The sequence below is a fragment of the Alosa sapidissima genome, chromosome 6 (genome assembly GCF_018492685.1).
Source record: "Alosa sapidissima isolate fAloSap1 chromosome 6, fAloSap1.pri, whole genome shotgun sequence".
Lineage (NCBI taxonomy): Eukaryota > Metazoa > Chordata > Actinopteri > Clupeiformes > Clupeidae > Alosa > Alosa sapidissima.
In genome coordinates, this window is record NC_055962.1 from 37,149,961 (window position 1) to 37,168,699 (window position 18,739).

General features: G+C 45.1%; 1 protein-coding gene and 1 long non-coding RNA gene across 2 annotated transcripts; one reads left to right on the plus strand and one right to left on the minus strand.

The window, feature by feature from the left end:
* Positions 1-703: 703 nt before the first annotated feature.
* Positions 704-14,542, minus strand: emilin1a (elastin microfibril interfacer 1a). The gene is made up of 8 exons (XM_042095626.1): positions 13,976-14,542; positions 8,617-8,736; positions 7,115-7,314; positions 4,778-6,877; positions 3,796-3,921; positions 3,141-3,158; positions 2,899-3,033; positions 704-2,584 (listed from the first exon to the last, which is right to left on the minus strand). Exons 1-8 carry the CDS (start codon positions 14,122-14,124, stop codon positions 2,259-2,261), a joined length of 3,174 nt encoding a protein of 1,057 aa, XP_041951560.1. The 5' UTR covers positions 14,125-14,542; the 3' UTR covers positions 704-2,258.
* LOC121711787 lies at positions 14,018-15,527 on the plus strand. The gene is made up of 3 exons (XR_006032435.1): positions 14,018-14,106; positions 15,040-15,201; positions 15,472-15,527. It is a non-coding gene; the product is annotated as an uncharacterized LOC121711787 (long non-coding RNA).
* Positions 15,528-18,739: the final 3,212 nt, after the last annotated feature.

An 18,739-nucleotide genomic window follows, 5' to 3' on the forward strand; every position in this document is an offset into this window, starting at 1 on the left:
GAGTGACAGTGTCGTAAAGTCACTGGACTTGGTGGGATCACGACGTGACCTAGATAAATCAGAGGTGACTCACTTAAATTATTTAAATGTAATTGGACGTCCACTCTCAATTTCAACTGTTATGTTCTATACAAACACCAGGTGTCACTAAAACTGCGTTAGTAGTAGTCCATCCTCAGCATTAAGGAAAGTGCCTTGACCATAACGTAGAACAAACTGTTATGTTTGTTGAAACGATGCTTGACGGTGGACATGGTATTTTGATCTATGTGGTCTAGTATTTATGGAGTAAAAGTTCAAAAACTGTTTGTAGGCTGTCCAAGATGGATAGGCCTATTTATATTTCCCCAGGCAGTTGTGTTCTGTGTGCAACACACCACTCAAATTAAACTTCTGTGTTTTAGCCTCTATCTAATCTTCACTGACCCCTTTTTATGGGACCTTTCGGGGCCCTTGACTGATGTTTCCTCAAAGGAGACTAAAAATTAGGCAGGCTGAGGATCTTTGTAAAATGAGCATGCCCTCAATGATGCACATCAGAAAAAACAGTGGTTTCCACGAATCTGTGACTGAGTCTAATCTTCACATTCTTGGCGCAGAACTAGGCCAAAGGCACACACTCAATTTAAGCTACAAAGAGAAGAGTTTGAGAGTGGATGAAAGGGGATAAAAATAAAACAGAGAACACAAAGGGAAACTGGAGTTGTGGAAAATTAAATATATTTATTGGAACCACTCTCATAGCAAACATACACATTCTTTGTAGCATGATACTCTTGGTGTTGGTGTGTCATAGAAAATGCTGCAAAAAATATACAAAACATTTACAGACTATTTGGATTGCGCGTCTCATAAAAAAGATTGCATTGTGTGAAGTGTTGAGGTTTAAACGTCCACAAAAAATGGAAATATTACATTAAGGCAATTTTAAAAGCTGAAAAAAAAATGGCTTTAAAAGTTTCTCATAAGACCACTTCAAACATATGTATGTTACACAGAGTATTGTAGTTAATTGACTTCCCTCTAACAAAAGTATCCTTTCAACACAGCTATTAGCTCTCTTCTCCATGAAAGCAAATGCCAGGCAGAGAGAGAGCACTAGGCATTTTCATTCTCAGAGGTAGGGTTTTGCAAACAACAAGGCAGAAGCCATTATATTTAGCTAAATCTGAGACTTATTTGATGGGGGGCATATGAAATATAATTGTCAGTGGAGAACTTGGTAACAGTTACATAACAACACTTTTACAGTTGATCCTTAAAAGGACTCTCTCAGCTGGCTTCAGAACAAGATCCTTCCTTGTAGCCTTTGGCAGTTTGGTCGACGGTGGAATGCTGTCTGGGTCTCAGTTCTCAGTGTTCTCAGTTTTGTCTTTTAAGGCACAAAAAACCTCAGAGCATCTATTATTTTGTTCCTGGTTGTCATTTTTACTCAACAGATGTCACCTCTACAGTCTAGCCTTGGCCAAATATAGATGGGAGGAAGGGAAATAAACAAGGCTAACATGGAAAAGGAAAAAGAAAATAGAAAAGGTGCAATGATAACAAAAGCAGACCAAGATAGGTACTGCAGTTTCTTTTGTCCTTTGTTTCAATTGTAGGCCAGTAAGCAGTGTTCCTTGTACAAATCTTGTGTTCCATCCTTGTTAAACAAAACAAAAAAATAGAAGGCTCTTCCCCCAGATTGGCTTTGAACCTTGACATGTACCAGCTTCAAAGGCAACACGTTCTGCAGCAAGGACCGCTGGGGAGGGGTGTGTGGGAGGGACCTCAAGGCCAGATTGCGACGCCCAGCCCAACGGTCGACAGTGTCTGATGAATCAGTCAGTCAGGAGGACAAATCGCAAGTGGTATTTTTTTTTCTGCTGCACAGCAAGTCTCCAAAGGAGGGCAGTATTGCTTGGGGAAAAAAAACTAATGTAAACCATCAATTCTTCCATAAACCACACATGATTACAGTACATACATTCTTTGAAATGTGTCTTAATCATCACACGGACTTCAGAAAAGATACTTTTTTCATTCCTGTTTTTTTCTTTTTTCCAAAAAAGGTCTGAACCTGTCTTCTATTAGGGGGTCCTAGCAGTCAAAAAATGTCTTCCCTCCTCCCATCACACCGTTCTGAAATTCATTTACAGTCAACTCTGGGTATCCATGACAACCAAGATAGTGCTCCCATATTCAACATCACCTCTGAAGTTTAATATATATTTCTGTCTAGGGATTGTTGTTTTTTTTCCCCTCATGACGTCCTGTCATCAGATGTCTTTCTCCTCGTACAGCAGAACTCCACTGAAGATAGTGAGAGGCTCCACAGAGTGGGCCAGTTTGCCGGTGACCAGGTCAATGCAGACGGTGTCACCGGCCTCCAGGGGCAGGATGATGTTGAAGACCACCAACGACCCGGGAATGAGGCGCGTCTCGGCCATTGGCTTCTCCAGGCCCTCAGGCTGGTAGCCCGCCGAGTCGCCACGGGCGATGCCAAAGTTGGACTTGGAGAGCACAGCCTCGATCTTCACATTCTTGTGACCCGTCAGGATGGCGCTGAAGAAGTACCTGCCCTTCACAGGTGCTGTGAACATACCTGAGACAGAAAGGAAAGGTGAGAAAATATGATCACTAATGACAGGTAAAAGTACTGGCGAAAACTGTGCATGGTACAGTATGTAGGAACAATGGGAAAACAGATGCACTGAATTTGGGTTTCACATATTATAGGTATTATGTGTGTTCCCTAGAATAAAGTATTAATAATTAATAATTATTAATAATTAATAATTACACTCAAAGTACTGTATTTTGAAACATATGTTAAATTAAAAATATTTTGAACATAATTCCTTTCATTATTTGTGAAATAATTGTCCCATGAATTTAGATCAGGCAGGAAAGACATACCACTTCTTGGGTTATATGCTCGTCCCTCATTGACCAGAGTCTTATCGAAAATGATGGTGCCAGAAGTAGTCTGAGGTCGCGTGAGGGCAGCAGAGAAAGACAGCCTGGGCACATGTGCATCCTGTCCAGGTGGACCTGATGAATAAAAGAACATTAACTCCCTTATAAAGCTAAACGACCTGAACTAAGAACTTATTGTGAAAATGAACAGATCTGCTGAAATGAAAATAACTTGAACATACCTTCCTCTCCCCTCAGGCCTGAAAAAGACAATAATATGAAGTTATACATTGTACTTTATGTTTGTGTTCCAAATCATGTTTGTCAAGGTCTCGGGCTGAAAGTCCTTAAATGGCTAAAGAGGATCAGGCTGGAATTCACTGTGAATTCTGGAATTGGGCGATGATTCTGCTGTATGCTAACCATGATGCTAACACCCAATACACTCGCTACTGAAGGAAAAGTAGAAGCTGAACTGGGAGGAGGTGAGATGAGAGTGTGTTCCACAGCTGAATGCCAAGACAGAAGAGGAGAGGAGAGCTAGGCCTAAATAATGTATGGGAGGCTGATACAGGAAGTGCAGAGGGTTCCTGGATATCCGTCACTTTCCACACACATTTGTTTGTTTCATCTGAATTAGAAATGCAAAATTAAAGAGGGTTTTTATGCAAGCACTGCTTCTTCCTAATCTAGTATGATATGCTTTAAGTCAGAAATCCCACGCTCAAGCCATTAGGAGGACAGTAAAGACCAATTCCAGCATTACCTCTACAACACAGACTATATTAGCTTAATTACTTTCATTAAGCAAACTTTCTTCTTAATTACTTTCATTAATGTGCTGTTTATTTTACATAGTAAAATCTTTGTAAATACATAAGAAAAGCTAGTTTTCACCTGGTGGTCCCATCGGCCCTTTTAGGCCTTGTTTGCCCTGAGGTCCCTCACGTCCCGGAAGACCTCTCTGCCCAGGGAGGCCCTGGTACCCTCTCTCCCCCTGCAGGCCTGGAGGTCCAGGGGGTCCTGAAATGAAACACACACACACACACACACACACACACAGTTACGAATATACAGCTCATAACCAACAAGACTAAGTGACCATAATCCAGAATGTTTTATAGAAACACATTATCACCAAGTGTTTGGGTTTTGTAGTATACTATCCTTTACAGCGCATGTGTTTAGATTCTCTTCAGAGTCAGTGTATACAGTTACTTGGAAAGGAAGAACCGACAAAGATTATAGGTCTTTGCTGAGGTAAAGAACATCACTGTATGGCTCATCTACATGTAATTGCTGGAGTCTGTTTGATTTTGTAACTCCCTCTCTATACTCTGTAGCTAGCTTTGAATTGCTGTGATCCAGTCAAGATTTCAGACTGATGCTTATTAGGTGCACAGCTTGGCTCATTTGAGTGACAGAGCAGTTCTAAACCACAATGAATGCAATGTCTTAGATTGGGTAGAACATGTAAAGTGAAAGCATTCAAATCATTACGCAATGTCCTATGTCTGTAATGAGAATAACCTTGTGGAAATCTGTTTATGTTTGTGGGTTAAAATGTTTCTTTTTCTAAGACTCCCTAATCCCAGTATTAAATCTCCAAATGCTAAATAAACTTTTGAACTCCAAATTGACCTAAGCAATGCTGAGGCATGTCAGCATTATTATTAACTTGTTACAATGTTACTAACATCATTTCTCTGAGCCAATAGCTAAAAGGAAATCCTGAGGATGCAAACATGCACGCACACACACAACAGCCGTTCACCCTCCACACACGCAGGGACAAAGACATTTATTAAAACACACACCCTCCCTCTCTGGCTCTCTCTGATACAGGCACATTTTTGTGCTAACAGCACAGATCACTCACCAACAAAGTCCTGATGGGTGAAGTCCTGGACGTCGTCAAGGATACGGAGTATGGAGGAGTTGAGGCCATGGATCTGGTCATGGATGTTCTCCAGGTCTACGCTGTGAATGTCGATGGTGTCGCCATGGGAGATCACAGTGGCGTTGAGCCCATTGACACACTCCCACAACCCCGAGACATGTTTGTTCAGCCCATCCTTGATCTTCTGTATGCTGTCCGAGACCACGTCCAGGCGGCCGCACATGTCCTCCATTTTGGTGATCCTCTTGTCCAGTCCTTCCTTGGAGCGTCGACAGTCCTCCATTTCCACAACCAGGTTGCTGCCAAAGCGCTTAATATTATCGCCCAAATTGTCGAAACGCACCTTGCTGTCCTCAATGTGATCGTCCAGGTCCTCCTGCAACCTGTTAATCTCTGTGACGATCTGGTTCTTGGTGTTGCCCAGGTCAGTGATGGTACCATCATGCTTGTGGACAGTGCGGCCGAGCCCTTTCAGTGTGTCATTGATGGAGCTAAAAGTCTGGATGAATCCAGAAATTTCTCCTTGAATGGACCTGAGGTCCTTGCCTAGATTTCCAGTGACGACGTGATGTCCGTCCATGTCCGTTTTACGGGCGTTGAGGTCAGTGATGGCCGTACGGCACTGTCCGCGACACTTCTCCACGTCCTCTTTCAGCTTCCCCACTTCCTCCTGCAGGTTGGAGCACACCTGAGAGCAGGTGCTCTCATCATTGTCCACTCTATTCCTCAGACTGGTGACCTCACCCTGCCACCTCACCAGGGCGTTATTGGTGGCGTTCTTGAAGGCTTGCAGGTCCCTCTGCACCGAGCTGCAGACACTGCAGTCCTCCATGCTGCGCGCCAGGTCCTCCACCTCGTTCACAATCCTGTTGAAGTGTTCGCCGTTGTCCCCGGTCAGGGTTTTGATGCGATTCACATCACGGCTGAGGTCCTTGACGCGGTCCATGAGCGAATCCCCGGACATGGAGAGATCCTTAAGTCGAGTGTCGAACGTCTTGATGTCCTTCTCGTTGGCAATGACCCTCCACTGCAGGGTCTTTACGCTATCTTCCGTCTGGCGGCCTCTGCCCTGTGGACCACAGGATTCCGTGCACAAGCTGACCGCTGACGTTAGTTTGCTGGTCATGATGGATGTTATGTTATCCAGGTGGTTCAAGCGTCCACTGTGGTCATAAACGGTGTCCTGCAAATACCGCACGTCTGCCTCCACCCTACCTATTCTGGAATGGTGCTCATCCAGACGGCTGTTGTAAATGTTCCTGGTGTTCCCGAGTTCTTTCTGAAGAGAGTTCCTCAGATTGTTCTCCGTCTGGGAGCACTTCTGCTCGGCCTTTTTCACTGTTCCGTTAATCCGCCGCTCCAGGTCCCTCAGCCGAGTGTTCAGCTTGTCCTCCGTGACCTTTGAACCTCTCCCACCATTTCCATTCGTCCTGTTCAGCTCTTTGTCGAACCGGGTGCGGAGAATGTCGTAGGACTCCGACGTCGAGCTCACCTTCCGCTCCACGCCGTCCAGCCTGCGCTCCAGATCGTCCAGAGAGTCGCAGCAGCCCTGGGAGCGCATCACCTGCTGCCGGATGATGTCCAGTGACTGCCGGTAGTGCTGGTCCATGGAGCTCACGAGCTTCTCCAGCGCCCGGATCCGCTCGCGGTCCTCCTGCTGCTGCCGCCTGAGCTCGTCCACGCCGGCGTGGCACGCCGAGCACGACAGGGCCACCCGCTCCTCCAGCTCCCGCAGGATCTCCTCCTTCAGCGTGCTGTAGCGATCGCTGCCGCTGTCCAGCTCGTTGCCGCCCCCGTTGCCGTTGACCAGGTGGTTGTTGATGTCTGTGAGGGTGCGGTCGTGGACGCGGGTCATGTTGTCCAGATGGTCCAGCTTGGCCTGGATGCTGTGGATGGTCTCCTTGATGAGAGGCTGGGCTGCATCGGCGGGGTTCCTGCCACCGCTCTGCCCTCCGCGACGGGACTCCTCGTGCAGTCGCTCGCTCATGCCGTGCATAGTGGACTGCAGGTTGTAGAGGTCCTTGGTCAAACTCTCAATCTTCTCCTCGAGCTGTCTCATTTTGTCACTGTCTCCTCTCCCTGGACAGACGGAAAATATTGACGTTAGGCCTAAATTCTACGTATACATTGTCTGCTGAGATTTACTTCCTCAGTGCTATCGTACTAGTTGTTGTTCTTTTCTCCTTTTTCGTTTTATTTGCTTTCTGTTAAAGTCCTAAATTCGACAGGCGTGAGCCCTATTAATTGCTCATGCTTTTACTGAAACGTGAACTGTAAACATTTGAGCTGTGTCAGCAGTGAACCACAGGACTGTACCTTCTCCCCCTTGCTGTCCACCTTCTGTCCCATGGCCCGTCTGGGAAGGATGCGTCCCCCCCCCCCCAGTCTGGACCTCCGTCCCTCCACTGGGGCCCTCGCTGCAATCATCACCAGAGTATCCATGACAACACTTCCATTCCATTTCTGTCGCCATCCTGTAGGCCACCTTGTATTTTGGCCTTCGGTACGTCCGGTATCTGCGGATCACAACAAGTTCACAACAGTTCTTAAGAGAAAGCCATGGAGTTAGAAACTGAAACAGAACTGCAGCCTTGGAGTAAAACACATCGATGTTTATAGGTCAAGGTCGCGGCCAGTGTAGAATCAATTCACCAAGAAGATTATTTTTTGAATTGGTCCATGACCTAACATTTTTTAAAGCCACAATACAATTCAAGAAAGGTTCATACATTTGCTTCTCGCTTTACAAATATTTTTTATTCTCTTTTATTCCTGTGGCTGTTATTTCTGGTGCGATCTCTGTTATCTTAAACAGCAATCTAGAACTTTCTTTTCTTTGCAAATAAATGAAACAGTTGCTGTACGGTCTCCTTGAGTGTTTACTTAGCTCTGGAAAAGATCCCAACAAAAGCATAATTGTAGCTGTTACTATTATTAGTCCATTATTCATAGGGCATCCCACTTTGATGTGCCTAGCTTCTGTACCCTGTCAGCCTCTCATAATATTGTTCTCTTTGTTCACCATGCTCGCAGACAGCTGAACCATTGGTTTTGACACACACGATGCAATAAAACAATGGGCTTTTATACATCATCAAACTATGCTTTCTTTAAGAGCCAGGTGATATAATGGCGTCTTAGTGTGTCTGGTTTAACATAAACACCAGCTTTACGGGGGAGCTTTTTCCAACAACAATCTTACAGAAACAGTCGTTCCCTTATTCCACTATATCAGATTATCTGATTAAAGCAGGTAGCCAGCCATGTTGGACACAAATGTGCTTTGCATAGAATAGCGGTTTTTCACAGACCATTAAGCCGTAGGCCCTGGGAAAAAGGAAATGGGTCCCGCTTAACAAGAAACAGGAGCACCACTACTGGCCAGCTTTGAGGGGCGATTCCTGTGGAGAAGTGCCTGTGGTGATCGACCACTCCATTCCTGGCATAGCTGTGTCCATATCCAATTCAACACCAAGTCATCCAGGAGACAGAGCAACAACAACTGAAACATCCCAAACGAGTTGTACTCCTCGCCACTCAAAATAGACAAGAAGAATGTGAGACAAAGGTGGTGGTGGTGGTGGTCTGGCGGGGCCACGCGGGTGATCTACGGGGACAAACATGAAGGAACACCTGTGGAGTTGTGGGAAACAGAGTGAGCTGTGGAGTTGTGGGAGAGAGAGTGAGCTGTGGAGTTGTGGGAGAGAGAGTGAGCTGTGGAGTTGTGGGAGAGAGAGTGAGCTGTGGAGTTGTGGGAGAGAGAGTGAGCTGTGGAGTTGTGGGAAAGAGAGTGAGCGAGTGAGTTCTGCTGCACTTACGCCACCACGCGGGAGCACTGGCCATAAGCACAGCGCTGGTAGTCCGGCTTCACGTAGGTCTCCACGCCATCCTCCATCACACAGCTGATGGTCTTCGTCACAACGTAGGCACACCAGTTCCTGCCAAAACAGACCACCCACGGAGGGACATGTTTGTCAATACATCACATAAGAATCTATTGGCTAGTATGTTATGGCATGGTATGTCATTGTACAGTGTGGGGTTAACTGTGCAGTAAAATAGATCTTAATGGTACGTTCATCATGTGGACTATAACAATTTGGTTGATTATGAAAACACACAAAGTATCTTCAGTCTCTCTGTATCTACACACACACACACACACACACACACACACACAGTCTGTTTCACACACACAGGCGGGGTCAAGTACAGTCCAGGCATCCTAGCTCACTTCTCATTCCCCTTCCTCTGACCTCAAGTGATGGGCAGCTGATTTAAAGCCACAGTGGCCCTTTTGTGCTTCCCTCAGGAGATGTTCTTGTTCCATCATCGTTTTCATATCATAAATCTGCTGCCCTGCCCACTCCACCCTCTTCCTTGCTGGCAAATTACCCACAATTACTGTCAGTGGCGCATACAGTGCAAGACAGGAGCTCATAACAGAGGATCTAACTCGGAATCTCGGAATGCTCCCAAGGCATTCCACTCACGGAGTGGACGTGGAGCCACTTCAGGTTTTCTTTTTTTCTTTGTATTTTTCTGTTGGAGATGAAGAATCGTGAGCTGCTTCCCTGGACAGCGATTACAATTTGGTTTCACAAAATATTCTGTTAGTTAGACAAGTTGCCTAGTCAGGCCCCATCATACATTTAGAGAGAAAAAATACATTTGAAAAAGAGGTTTGCGGGCACAAAATGTTGTGCTTTGTGTTGTTGAATGAACTCATGTCAAAGAAATGGCAGATTTGTTTTAATATGGTTCCTCTTCTGCCACAGTATTCACCCCTTGGGGCAATTAAGCCACCAAAATGCAATTTAGTGGTGAGAATGCCATTTACATCCACCCCCCTACCCAAATAACTCTGCTTGGCACACAGAGTTTCACACAGCACTCAAATGACATTTGCCTCATAATTTCCACAAGTTCGCCTGATGGAAAAACATCAGTAGGCCAAGGACACAACGTGTAGGCGAGCAGTGTCTTTCACACAGCACACACTCTGACATGTTCTACTGCTGCCGCTGCAGCCGCTACTCAGGATGGCTGGATCCTGACCAGAGAGAGAGAGAGATCCTGACCAGAAAGAGAGAGAGAGAGAGTCAGGATGGATCCTGACCAGAGAGAGAGAGATCCTGACCAGAGAGAGAGAGAGAAAGAGAGTCAGGATGGATCCTGACCAGAGAGAGAGAGAGAGAGAGAGAGAGAGAGTCAGGATAGATGGATCCTGACCAGAGAGAGAGAGAGAGTCCCAGGATGTGTGAACATGACGCTGGTGCGTCTCCATGATCCCATGAGTCCTGAGGTTAATCATTCGCTATCACTGGAGCTGTCCTGGGCAAGAATGTTTCTGGATGGCGCATCAGAGGGGGGCGGGGGGGGGGGGGGGGGGGGGGGGGGTTACGTTCTCACACCATCTGATGAGGAACAGACGTGGGATGTTAAGTAAACAACCGTGACCCGTTAACCATACTGCATCGTTTCAGAGGCTTAAATGCTTTCTCTCTCTCCCTGTGTGGAACAGACACACTACCTCCTCTCTTCTCCAGAACTCAGTGGTGTGCAACTCTGGTCTATGTGGGATTGGGATCGCCCGCCAGATAGAGACTACGTGCCTGCATGCACATTCATATCTATATTTAGCCTGAAGGTAACATGTACTGTGAAATGTCAACATAACTGTATTACTGTAAATTGGACCCTCGTAAATTTCTGCCATTAAGTATTAAAAAACTTCCCACACAAATACTCATTTAAATTTAAAACATCGAGTTAGCGACCTGTAATGTTCTATTGTGTTGTTAGGGGTAAGCATGAGGTGTCAGCACTGAACTAGTTTAAAAATTGGTTTCAGTGGTCTAGTTACTCTCACTATTACTGTAACACCAGACTCTGCATTCCATCAGCACGGTGGCACTACGATCTAAAACGTCATTTGCAGTGTAAACACTTGGCTCCCAATGAACATGTACTGTAATTCCCCTTTATTTGGCCATAAAGCAAGCTTGTAAGTTGCAAGTGTAAAATGGGAACATCAGCTTTATTGTATGAGACCAACTCAAACATTCAAGGATTGGGCCAGATTCCCAGGCAGCCAGCATGAAACTGTGCATTCAGAATGCTGGGTAATCCAACAATAATCCATTAATCCACATAACCCAGGAGATATAACTCAGATGAAAGTCCGCTGGCCCTGCATATGTGCTCTTGTGGAGCACTGAAACCACTCAAGGCGCTGGCTGAAGAAACAGATGAGTGCTGACTTTGATGTTTTACGAATGTCAACAAACTCCAAACCCACACTGACATTTAGAAATGTAATCACAAAGTTGTGGCTCCAGCTCCACCTGCAAGAATAGGGCATGCATTTTAATTGTTGCATTCCTTTTGAGAGTTGATTGAGGACTGTGTGTGTGTGTGTGTGTGTATGTGTGTGCATATGTGCGTGTGTGCGTGTGTGTGTGTGTGCGTGTGTGTGTGTGTGTGTGTGTGCATGTGTGCGTGTGTGTGTGTGTGTGTGTGTGTGTGTGTGTGTGTGTGTGTGTGTGTGCGTATGTGCGTGTGTGCGTGTGTGCGTGTGTGCGTGTGCGTGTGTGTGTGTGTGTGTGTGTGTGTGCGTGTGTGCGTATGTGTGTGTGTGTGTGTGCGTGTGTGTGTGTGTGTGTGTGTGTGTGTGCAGTCTGTGTGCACTCTTTTGTGCACGTGCACACTCATCATCTCCCTCCACAGAGTTCAAGTACCACATCCCCCAAACGAAAACAACATTCAAAAACCTCAATGGGCCACTTTCATCAACTTAAACGAAGTTCTTAGGTGAAAGACCGACCAGCTAAACAAAATAGCTCTGCAAACGCTCCAGTTCCACCCAAAACAATCCCCGGCCCCCTACAGGCCACACAGGTCCTCCGGCACTGTAATTCACCACTGACATCCCAGTCAGTCGACTTCAGTAATGCACAATATGTTGACTTTCAAATCAAGTGCGGTTGATTTAGTTGCCTTTGGGCGAACTAAATCAGACTTACCCAGACTGGCGTGGATCTACTGGCCCTCCCTTTCCATCTCATTATTTTTTATGGCACTTTAAAGTAGGCGGCCAAGGGAGTCCACCTGCCAGCACATTATTTTACATTCTAATAAAGCACAGTAGTTACCTACACAAACAGGAAAGCAAAGTCATAACCTTGCCGAGGTACCATGTGAGGTCTTTACCCCCCAGACTGCAAACAGATCTTGTTTTTAGGAGCTCAGTATAAACATGAAGGCTCCTCGAGGTGAAAATCGAGAGGCAGCCCAATTTGGTCAGGAATGCTCAATCGCTCGCAGGATCTTAAGTGAAAGCTATAGCAAGCGTGCACAAAGAAATGGAAACCGCAAAGTCAAATGGATGTATATGCACGTTTGCTATCTTTCCTCTGTTCCACACTCACTCCCCCTCTCTAGCTCACGCACAGGCCCGGGCTCACGCTCACACACACACAAATCACGCGAGAACGCACAGGTACACACACACACACACACACAAATCACGCGAGAACGCACAGGTACACACACACACACACACACACAAACCACGCGAGAACGCACAGGTACACACACACACAGACACAAACGTACACACACATTTCTCTTGCCATCCTTGAGTTTTGAGTTTGGATGGCCCACAGAAAGGTCTTGAACAGCACCCAAAGGCTGAAGAGGGGGTCTGTCAAAGCCGGTCTCCTGAGGCTCACAGATCAGCCTTTGTGGCTCTTTTCACTAACTCTTATCGTGGCCCAGCTCCCCTCAATCCCACTAATAACAACAGACAGCCTCTTTCATTAAGGACAGCAGACCACCACTTGGCTTTTGGGCTTGTTCACACACATGCAGATAAATGAAAGTTCTGTCACTAACTCAACTCCAATCAGACTCCAGCTCCAAGCTATGAGCAGAACCACAGGTCTATAAAACTGCAATAATAAACAGACACCACAATATGATGTGATGTTATGCATCAAATACCTCATACTGATTTTAAACAAGGAAATGTTGTATCTGGAAGAGCAATGACCCAAAGAACTATTTAAGATAAATTATTTCAGGTATATACAATTTGACACAAACAGCATATGTGTGTATTGTCAGCAAACAGCACTCACAACCCAGATGTTTCTGACCTAGAATATACAGATACACACACAAAGTTGACAGAGTCCGTAGGATATTTAGGAAGTTCTTTGGTGAACGCTCAGTAAAGTGTTTATAATGTAATAAGGGCTATAAACATAGGCAGGATGTGTCCACTTTCAACTGATGCTGAAACACCTGTGTGTATGTGTTTGAAGGCTAATGAGTCACCTATCACCTTATAGGTGTCTGTGTTGTAGTGTGTGTTGCTGTTCTATTTGTCTATATTTCAAACAAACAAAAAAATCAATAGGAAAAAAAGACCAAATAGAGCAATATGTGCACTAGTATCAGTGACACCACCTGTTTGGACATTTTTCGGGTCATCTTCAAAATGCTGTAATTGATGTAATTGAGGTCAAGGATGCCTTTGTTTAGTCCAGAACTCTATCTGCAAGTATACAGATTAAAAGACTGCTACGACGTGCGTAATATTTGACACATCTGTTAAAACAAAAATCCAACTCAAAACGACCCTCTCCAAAGCGCCGCGGTGAAGCGCCACGGGCCAGCGCATTCTTTCCTTTTTCCCCTCTCACCTCTCACTGGTTTCAGTTAGAAGTGCAGCCGAGGACTTTACGACTGGCACGATTCCCAACGGGACCGGCTGAGTCAATCTACCTTGTCCCAATAAACCCAAAAAAGGCCAGGCCGTCTGCACAGAAACTTAGTGAAGACATAGCATAGGGGCAGCGAGGGTAACCGGGGGTTAAGCTGGCACCACGTGGATTACTCTAAGGACTATACCCTTCGCAGAAGGCGAGGTCACTGTCCCAACTGCACCCCAAACACACGCTCTCCGTGCACGCCGACAACATTGGATTACCAGTGGTGACTACTGAAGTGCACATTAACCCATGACCACCCAACACACTTGACTCTCTGTCACTAGAACACCAGGCTAAACTCAATACTATGAAAATTAGCCACGACTGTTTTTATATCAGTGCTGCTGCGCAATATCAGTTTTGAGTGGCTAGAAGTTATTAGATGAAGAGAATATTATACCTGTGCCTGCTGGCTGCGCGTAGTCCATTCTGAGCCACGGACCTGAGCTGACCATAGTCTGCCAGCTGACCGTATCTGGGACCGTATCCACCCGCAGACATACATCCAGGAAAAGCGAAAGCCAGCAGCAGGTACACCACAACTGCCATCGCAACTTCACTTACAAAAAACACTTAGTATATTCCACGGATAAAAAACGTTTAACACAGTTTAACAAATGAAGAACCAGCCGCCAAACGTCTGGGAAGTATTGTTTTAAAGAGTTATCCAAGTGTATCCATGGCCCGCCATAAAGTAAATTTTTAGAATAGCTCGGAATATCTGAAGTTAATGCAGTGTAGCATATCTGTGCAAGCGATTTCCACGACCTTGACCGACGTCATCATAAGTGCAGGTGAAGCATCTTAACGGCAACTTCGTATGTGTGGTCTTCGTATGTGTGGTCTTCGTATGTGGACTGAGGCATTTCTTGTTGCGACCTCAATGATGTTTCATGATGCGAAGGCAACCTCTCCACGGAGGACACCCTTGGCTGCATTTGACAGCCCCCTCATACCCTCCCACTATTAGCGCGCGCTCTCCCTCTCTCTCTCTCTTTCTCTCTCTCAGCTCTCCCCTCCCTTCTTTTCTCCGAACCCCATCGCTCTGCCATTGGGTCGCCGTCTGGTGCCATCTCCCCTCGGACGTCAGAAATGTCGGTGTTTCATAAAAAAAACCCCGAGAAAATGCCAAGTAATTTTCTCTGACATTCCTCATGTATTCTAAAAATACTGAGGGCATGTCGGTAATTTCGACAAGTTATCGGGAAGGAGGGAGGGAGGGAGAGCGAGAGTTTTGCTGAGGTCAGCTCTTTAACGTTACCTTTTGAACTTTCAGATTGAGGACACTTCATTTGTCCATCAACCGAAGGTTCATTAGGCTACAGCATGCTGTAAACGCACCAACTATACACTAGAGAAAGCCACACAAGAATTGTTTGTCTTGGTTGTAATTGTTTGGTTTGTCTTAACCGCCCACATTTAACTCTCAAATCTCCTTTAATCTGATCTGTCATCCATAACCAGACATAAGGGCGGCCTTATCCTCTTCGTTTGATCTGAAGGAGCTAAGATAACATCAGAGGACATTAAATTGCTTTGCCTTCCCTTAAGAAGACCTTAACAAAGGATGGAAAAGTCTACTTTAATGCCACATGCTCTCCATTAACAAAGGAAGGGTATGGGGAGGTAGGAGCACAAAGGAGTTTCCTCACAGTAACCACATTCACAACAACGGTTTATCCATGTATTTTGATAACAGACATGTTTATAAACAATTTTGCTGATGTAGTAGTCTACTCTTCATTTATAATAGGCAAACAAAGCAATGATGTAACATATAACATGTCCATCAATTGTATATGCAATACTCAAAAGACTACACAAAATAGTTAAGATAAGATAACTTGCACACAAACAGTGTTTACCATCTGACTGTTCCCTGTTACTATGTTGCAGCCTTGTTGGTTTCCGAACACAGTCAAGTGGAGTGGCAGAAACCTGTGGACTTTGGGGTAAGCCTGGCGTAAAACCGCTCACGTAATGCTTCGCTTGAGAACAGCTGCTAATCTTTTTTCCTTCACTGTTTTTTTTTTCAGCCAAAGGGCTTGGATTTAAAGCCTTTGAATGAAAATCAGCGTAGAAACCTTAAATGGCAACTATTAGGCACATTTCACATTTGAGTTTTAGATGAGGAACACCCCCCTCCCCCCCCTCCTCTTCATTTTTCTCTCTGTTATACCTAAATCATTCTCAGCGGCATGTTGATCTAAGACTGTAAAATGATTTGACACATTGACACATACTTTTGTGTGGAAACTGTATGCTACCTTTAAGCCTTATATCTTTTGAGGCCTTTTAAGCCTGCATTTGTCATATAAATGGTTCTAAAAATCTTCAGAGAAGGCCAAGTTGATACTGCAATCTACTGTAGCATTCAATTAAACTGAAAAGTACACAAAGTATTCTGAAACTATTTTATAATACAACAACACATAAAAAATATCACATCCCCAACTATTGTTTTTAAAAACAAACTATGATGAACACTCTGGACAAAAAAAAGATTCAAATTCCTCGAAGAACAGTTTATTTATTTATTTACCGTTTATTTCTAGTGCGGAGACACACAACACGCAACAAAACAAGCAGGCAGTTTTCTGCACACATTCCTTCTGTGTGTGCGGACACATGTGGGCGTGTTGTGTATGTGGGGGTTAGGCCAGAAAGCTCAGTCCAGACACCTGATTGTGGCCTGTCCAGCACATGACATTGCCACCCCAGCACTGCTGCACTGCATAGAGGTTATGGTCATTCGCTACAGGCAAAACATGTTTGGGGAATGTTCCCTTTCATGTGGAACCCCCTACGAACACAAACATTCGGCTCGTCGGAGGAGATCAGTGGTGCTCTGACATGAACCCCATTAGTTTTTATCACAACGAATTCCATGCTCACGGCTCCGACTTGAGACGCATGTTGGTGATGTCTGTGTTTGTTGACATTCTTTTGGACTTGGCCCAGCGATTGACCAATCGGAAAGAGGGTGAAAGAGAGAGAGGGAGAGGAGGAGGAGGAGGAGGAGGAGGAGGGAGAGAGACAAAACAGAAGGCAAGGGAAGGATGGGGAGGGAGCAGGCCGATCGAAAGAGGGAGCTGGGAGCAGAAGTATGGGAAAGGTTGAGAAGTAGGGAAGGAGAACGAGAGAGAGGGTGAGGGGACGGGCCAAGGGAGGCCGAGGGAGATTGTCATGTTTTGTGTGGTTCACCACGCCACGGCTCGTGGGCTGTTATCATTTAGGTTGCGGCGACTCCCCCAGGATGCATGCACTTGCGGAACATTGCCATCTTTCATTTAATTTTCGTCTTTACAAGTTTCATCTGCTGTCACACCAATAAAAACGTTAATTTAATCTCATTAATTAAGATTTGTGGAAGTAAACAGGGGGAGCTGTGGATTGGGAACAGGAAAGCAACTTGATTAGAACCACACTGAGTTTATCACTGACCTTTATTTCCCTTTTAGCGTCCCCACTCACATTCCAAAAAGAGCTAACATAAATACATTCAATCAAGTGAACATGACAGCCACACTCCCCTGCAAATAGCATTGAACGGTCTTGGTCACCCCTTTGGCCGCGATTTCTGCTAAGATTAGCACAGACCCTTGTTTTCGACTATAAAAGGATCATTTTTACTCTTGGTTGGATTGTAAATGGGTTTAAAACTCCTATTAAGCATGGGATTACTCTGAACCTGTGATATGACTGAATAAATGCCCAATAAATGAGAGCTTGTAAAGTGATCAGTGATGTTTACATGATTGGATTAGTTTAAATGAGGCTTTTCATATCTGGGGAAAACAAAAGAGGTGATTGTCAATAGTAGACCAGTCTGCACTCTGCACTGAGTAGAATTATTGAACCAAGTTAAGGGAATTCACACAATCCACAGATGGCAAACCTAGGAGACAATTATAGTCTACTGACTCTGACCCCAAATCTGCCACAAACAAGGGCACCAAACACCAAAACAGGCCTATCAGTGCTAATCATTTGAAGGCTGACTAATTGTCAACAGAAGTTGTTACTTGTGGATGATCAAAGCTGTTTTGTCAGTCAATGATTGACTTTTACACTAATTTGGCGTCTAGTGTGCATCTCTTTGCTCCATGTCCAGCCACAGGAGACCAGGAGACTCTATTTAGAGTCGTCAGGCGTGGGCACAGGAATAGATGGAGAAGATCACGCTGCTCATGCCGTGATCATGGTCATTTTCTTCTTATCATGGAGGATGTTTATTCACGCTCTGTGGCTTTGGTCTAAGATGAAACCTCACGAAGAACAGAGTCTTAGCAGTGCAACCAGGAGGAAGTGGAGAGTGGCTTTCTAAAATCGCATCACCAAATTACAGTCTCATAATGCCTTATTTTCATGCAGGAATTGGAGGAATTTGTGGTTACACATTTGACTTAAGTTACCCCAAATGATCGCCCTCAGTGCTGTCAAGTTAAATCATTACTCGAGACATCAAATGCAAAGGCAAAGACTCCCCTGATTATAATATTAACTTCAAATCAAGGCTGGCTGTTTTAATAACAGTGTATTTGCAGCTATCAGCAATCATCCAATTATCAGCCCAGTGTCGGTCGGAGGGCCCTCGGAGGATCTAGCCATTGATAAAGCATGTCGTCCTGCTTCAGAAGGCTGAAGGGCGTTTATACAGGGCGCATGTAGAACATGTGAAAGCTAATAGAGCACTGCTGGGGAAAAAACAACATATTTACACAAGTCTTTTCATTTAGTGGCGCACTACCGCCTGTAATGTTTACCATCTGTATGTTGCCAAAAGCTCAGGAGGAGAAGTCACGCAGCCAGTAGCGGTTTTCGAGCTGGCATTGTTATCCCGTGGGAAAAAAATAATCGCAACAGACCTGTTTTGGAGCCTCGAAACAAGCTTTACTTAGGGTTTTGAACATTTCACTCTCGGCCGACAGACCCAACTTTTTCCCGTTGTGTTTAGTAGGAGGAATGTGTTGCAAGACGGACTGCGAGACTGATGAGAAAATGACTCGTATGCAACAGGCTCTTGGCCCGCGCGACTAACCACAGTATTATTGCATTTAGGTGGAAATAAAGACACGAAGGCAGCAAAATAAATGGAACTCTAGTTCGCATGCTTGCCTGAAAAACAAAGAAAATGTATTGTATGATTCATAACGGCAGATGC

Bases quoted from the DNA above. Each gene is read 5' to 3' on its own strand.
- emilin1a (XM_042095626.1), bottom strand. From the start codon at position 14,124: ATGGCAGTTGTGGTGTACCTGCTGCTGGCTTTCGCTTTTCCTGGATGT. The intron at 6,878-7,114 runs GTACAGTCCTGT...CCGTCTGTCCAG, and splicing joins TGGACAGCAAGGGGGAGAAG to GGAGAGGAGACAGTGACAAA. The intron at 2,585-2,898 runs GTATGTCTTTCC...TTTCTGTCTCAG, and splicing joins AGCATATAACCCAAGAAGTG to GTATGTTCACAGCACCTGTG.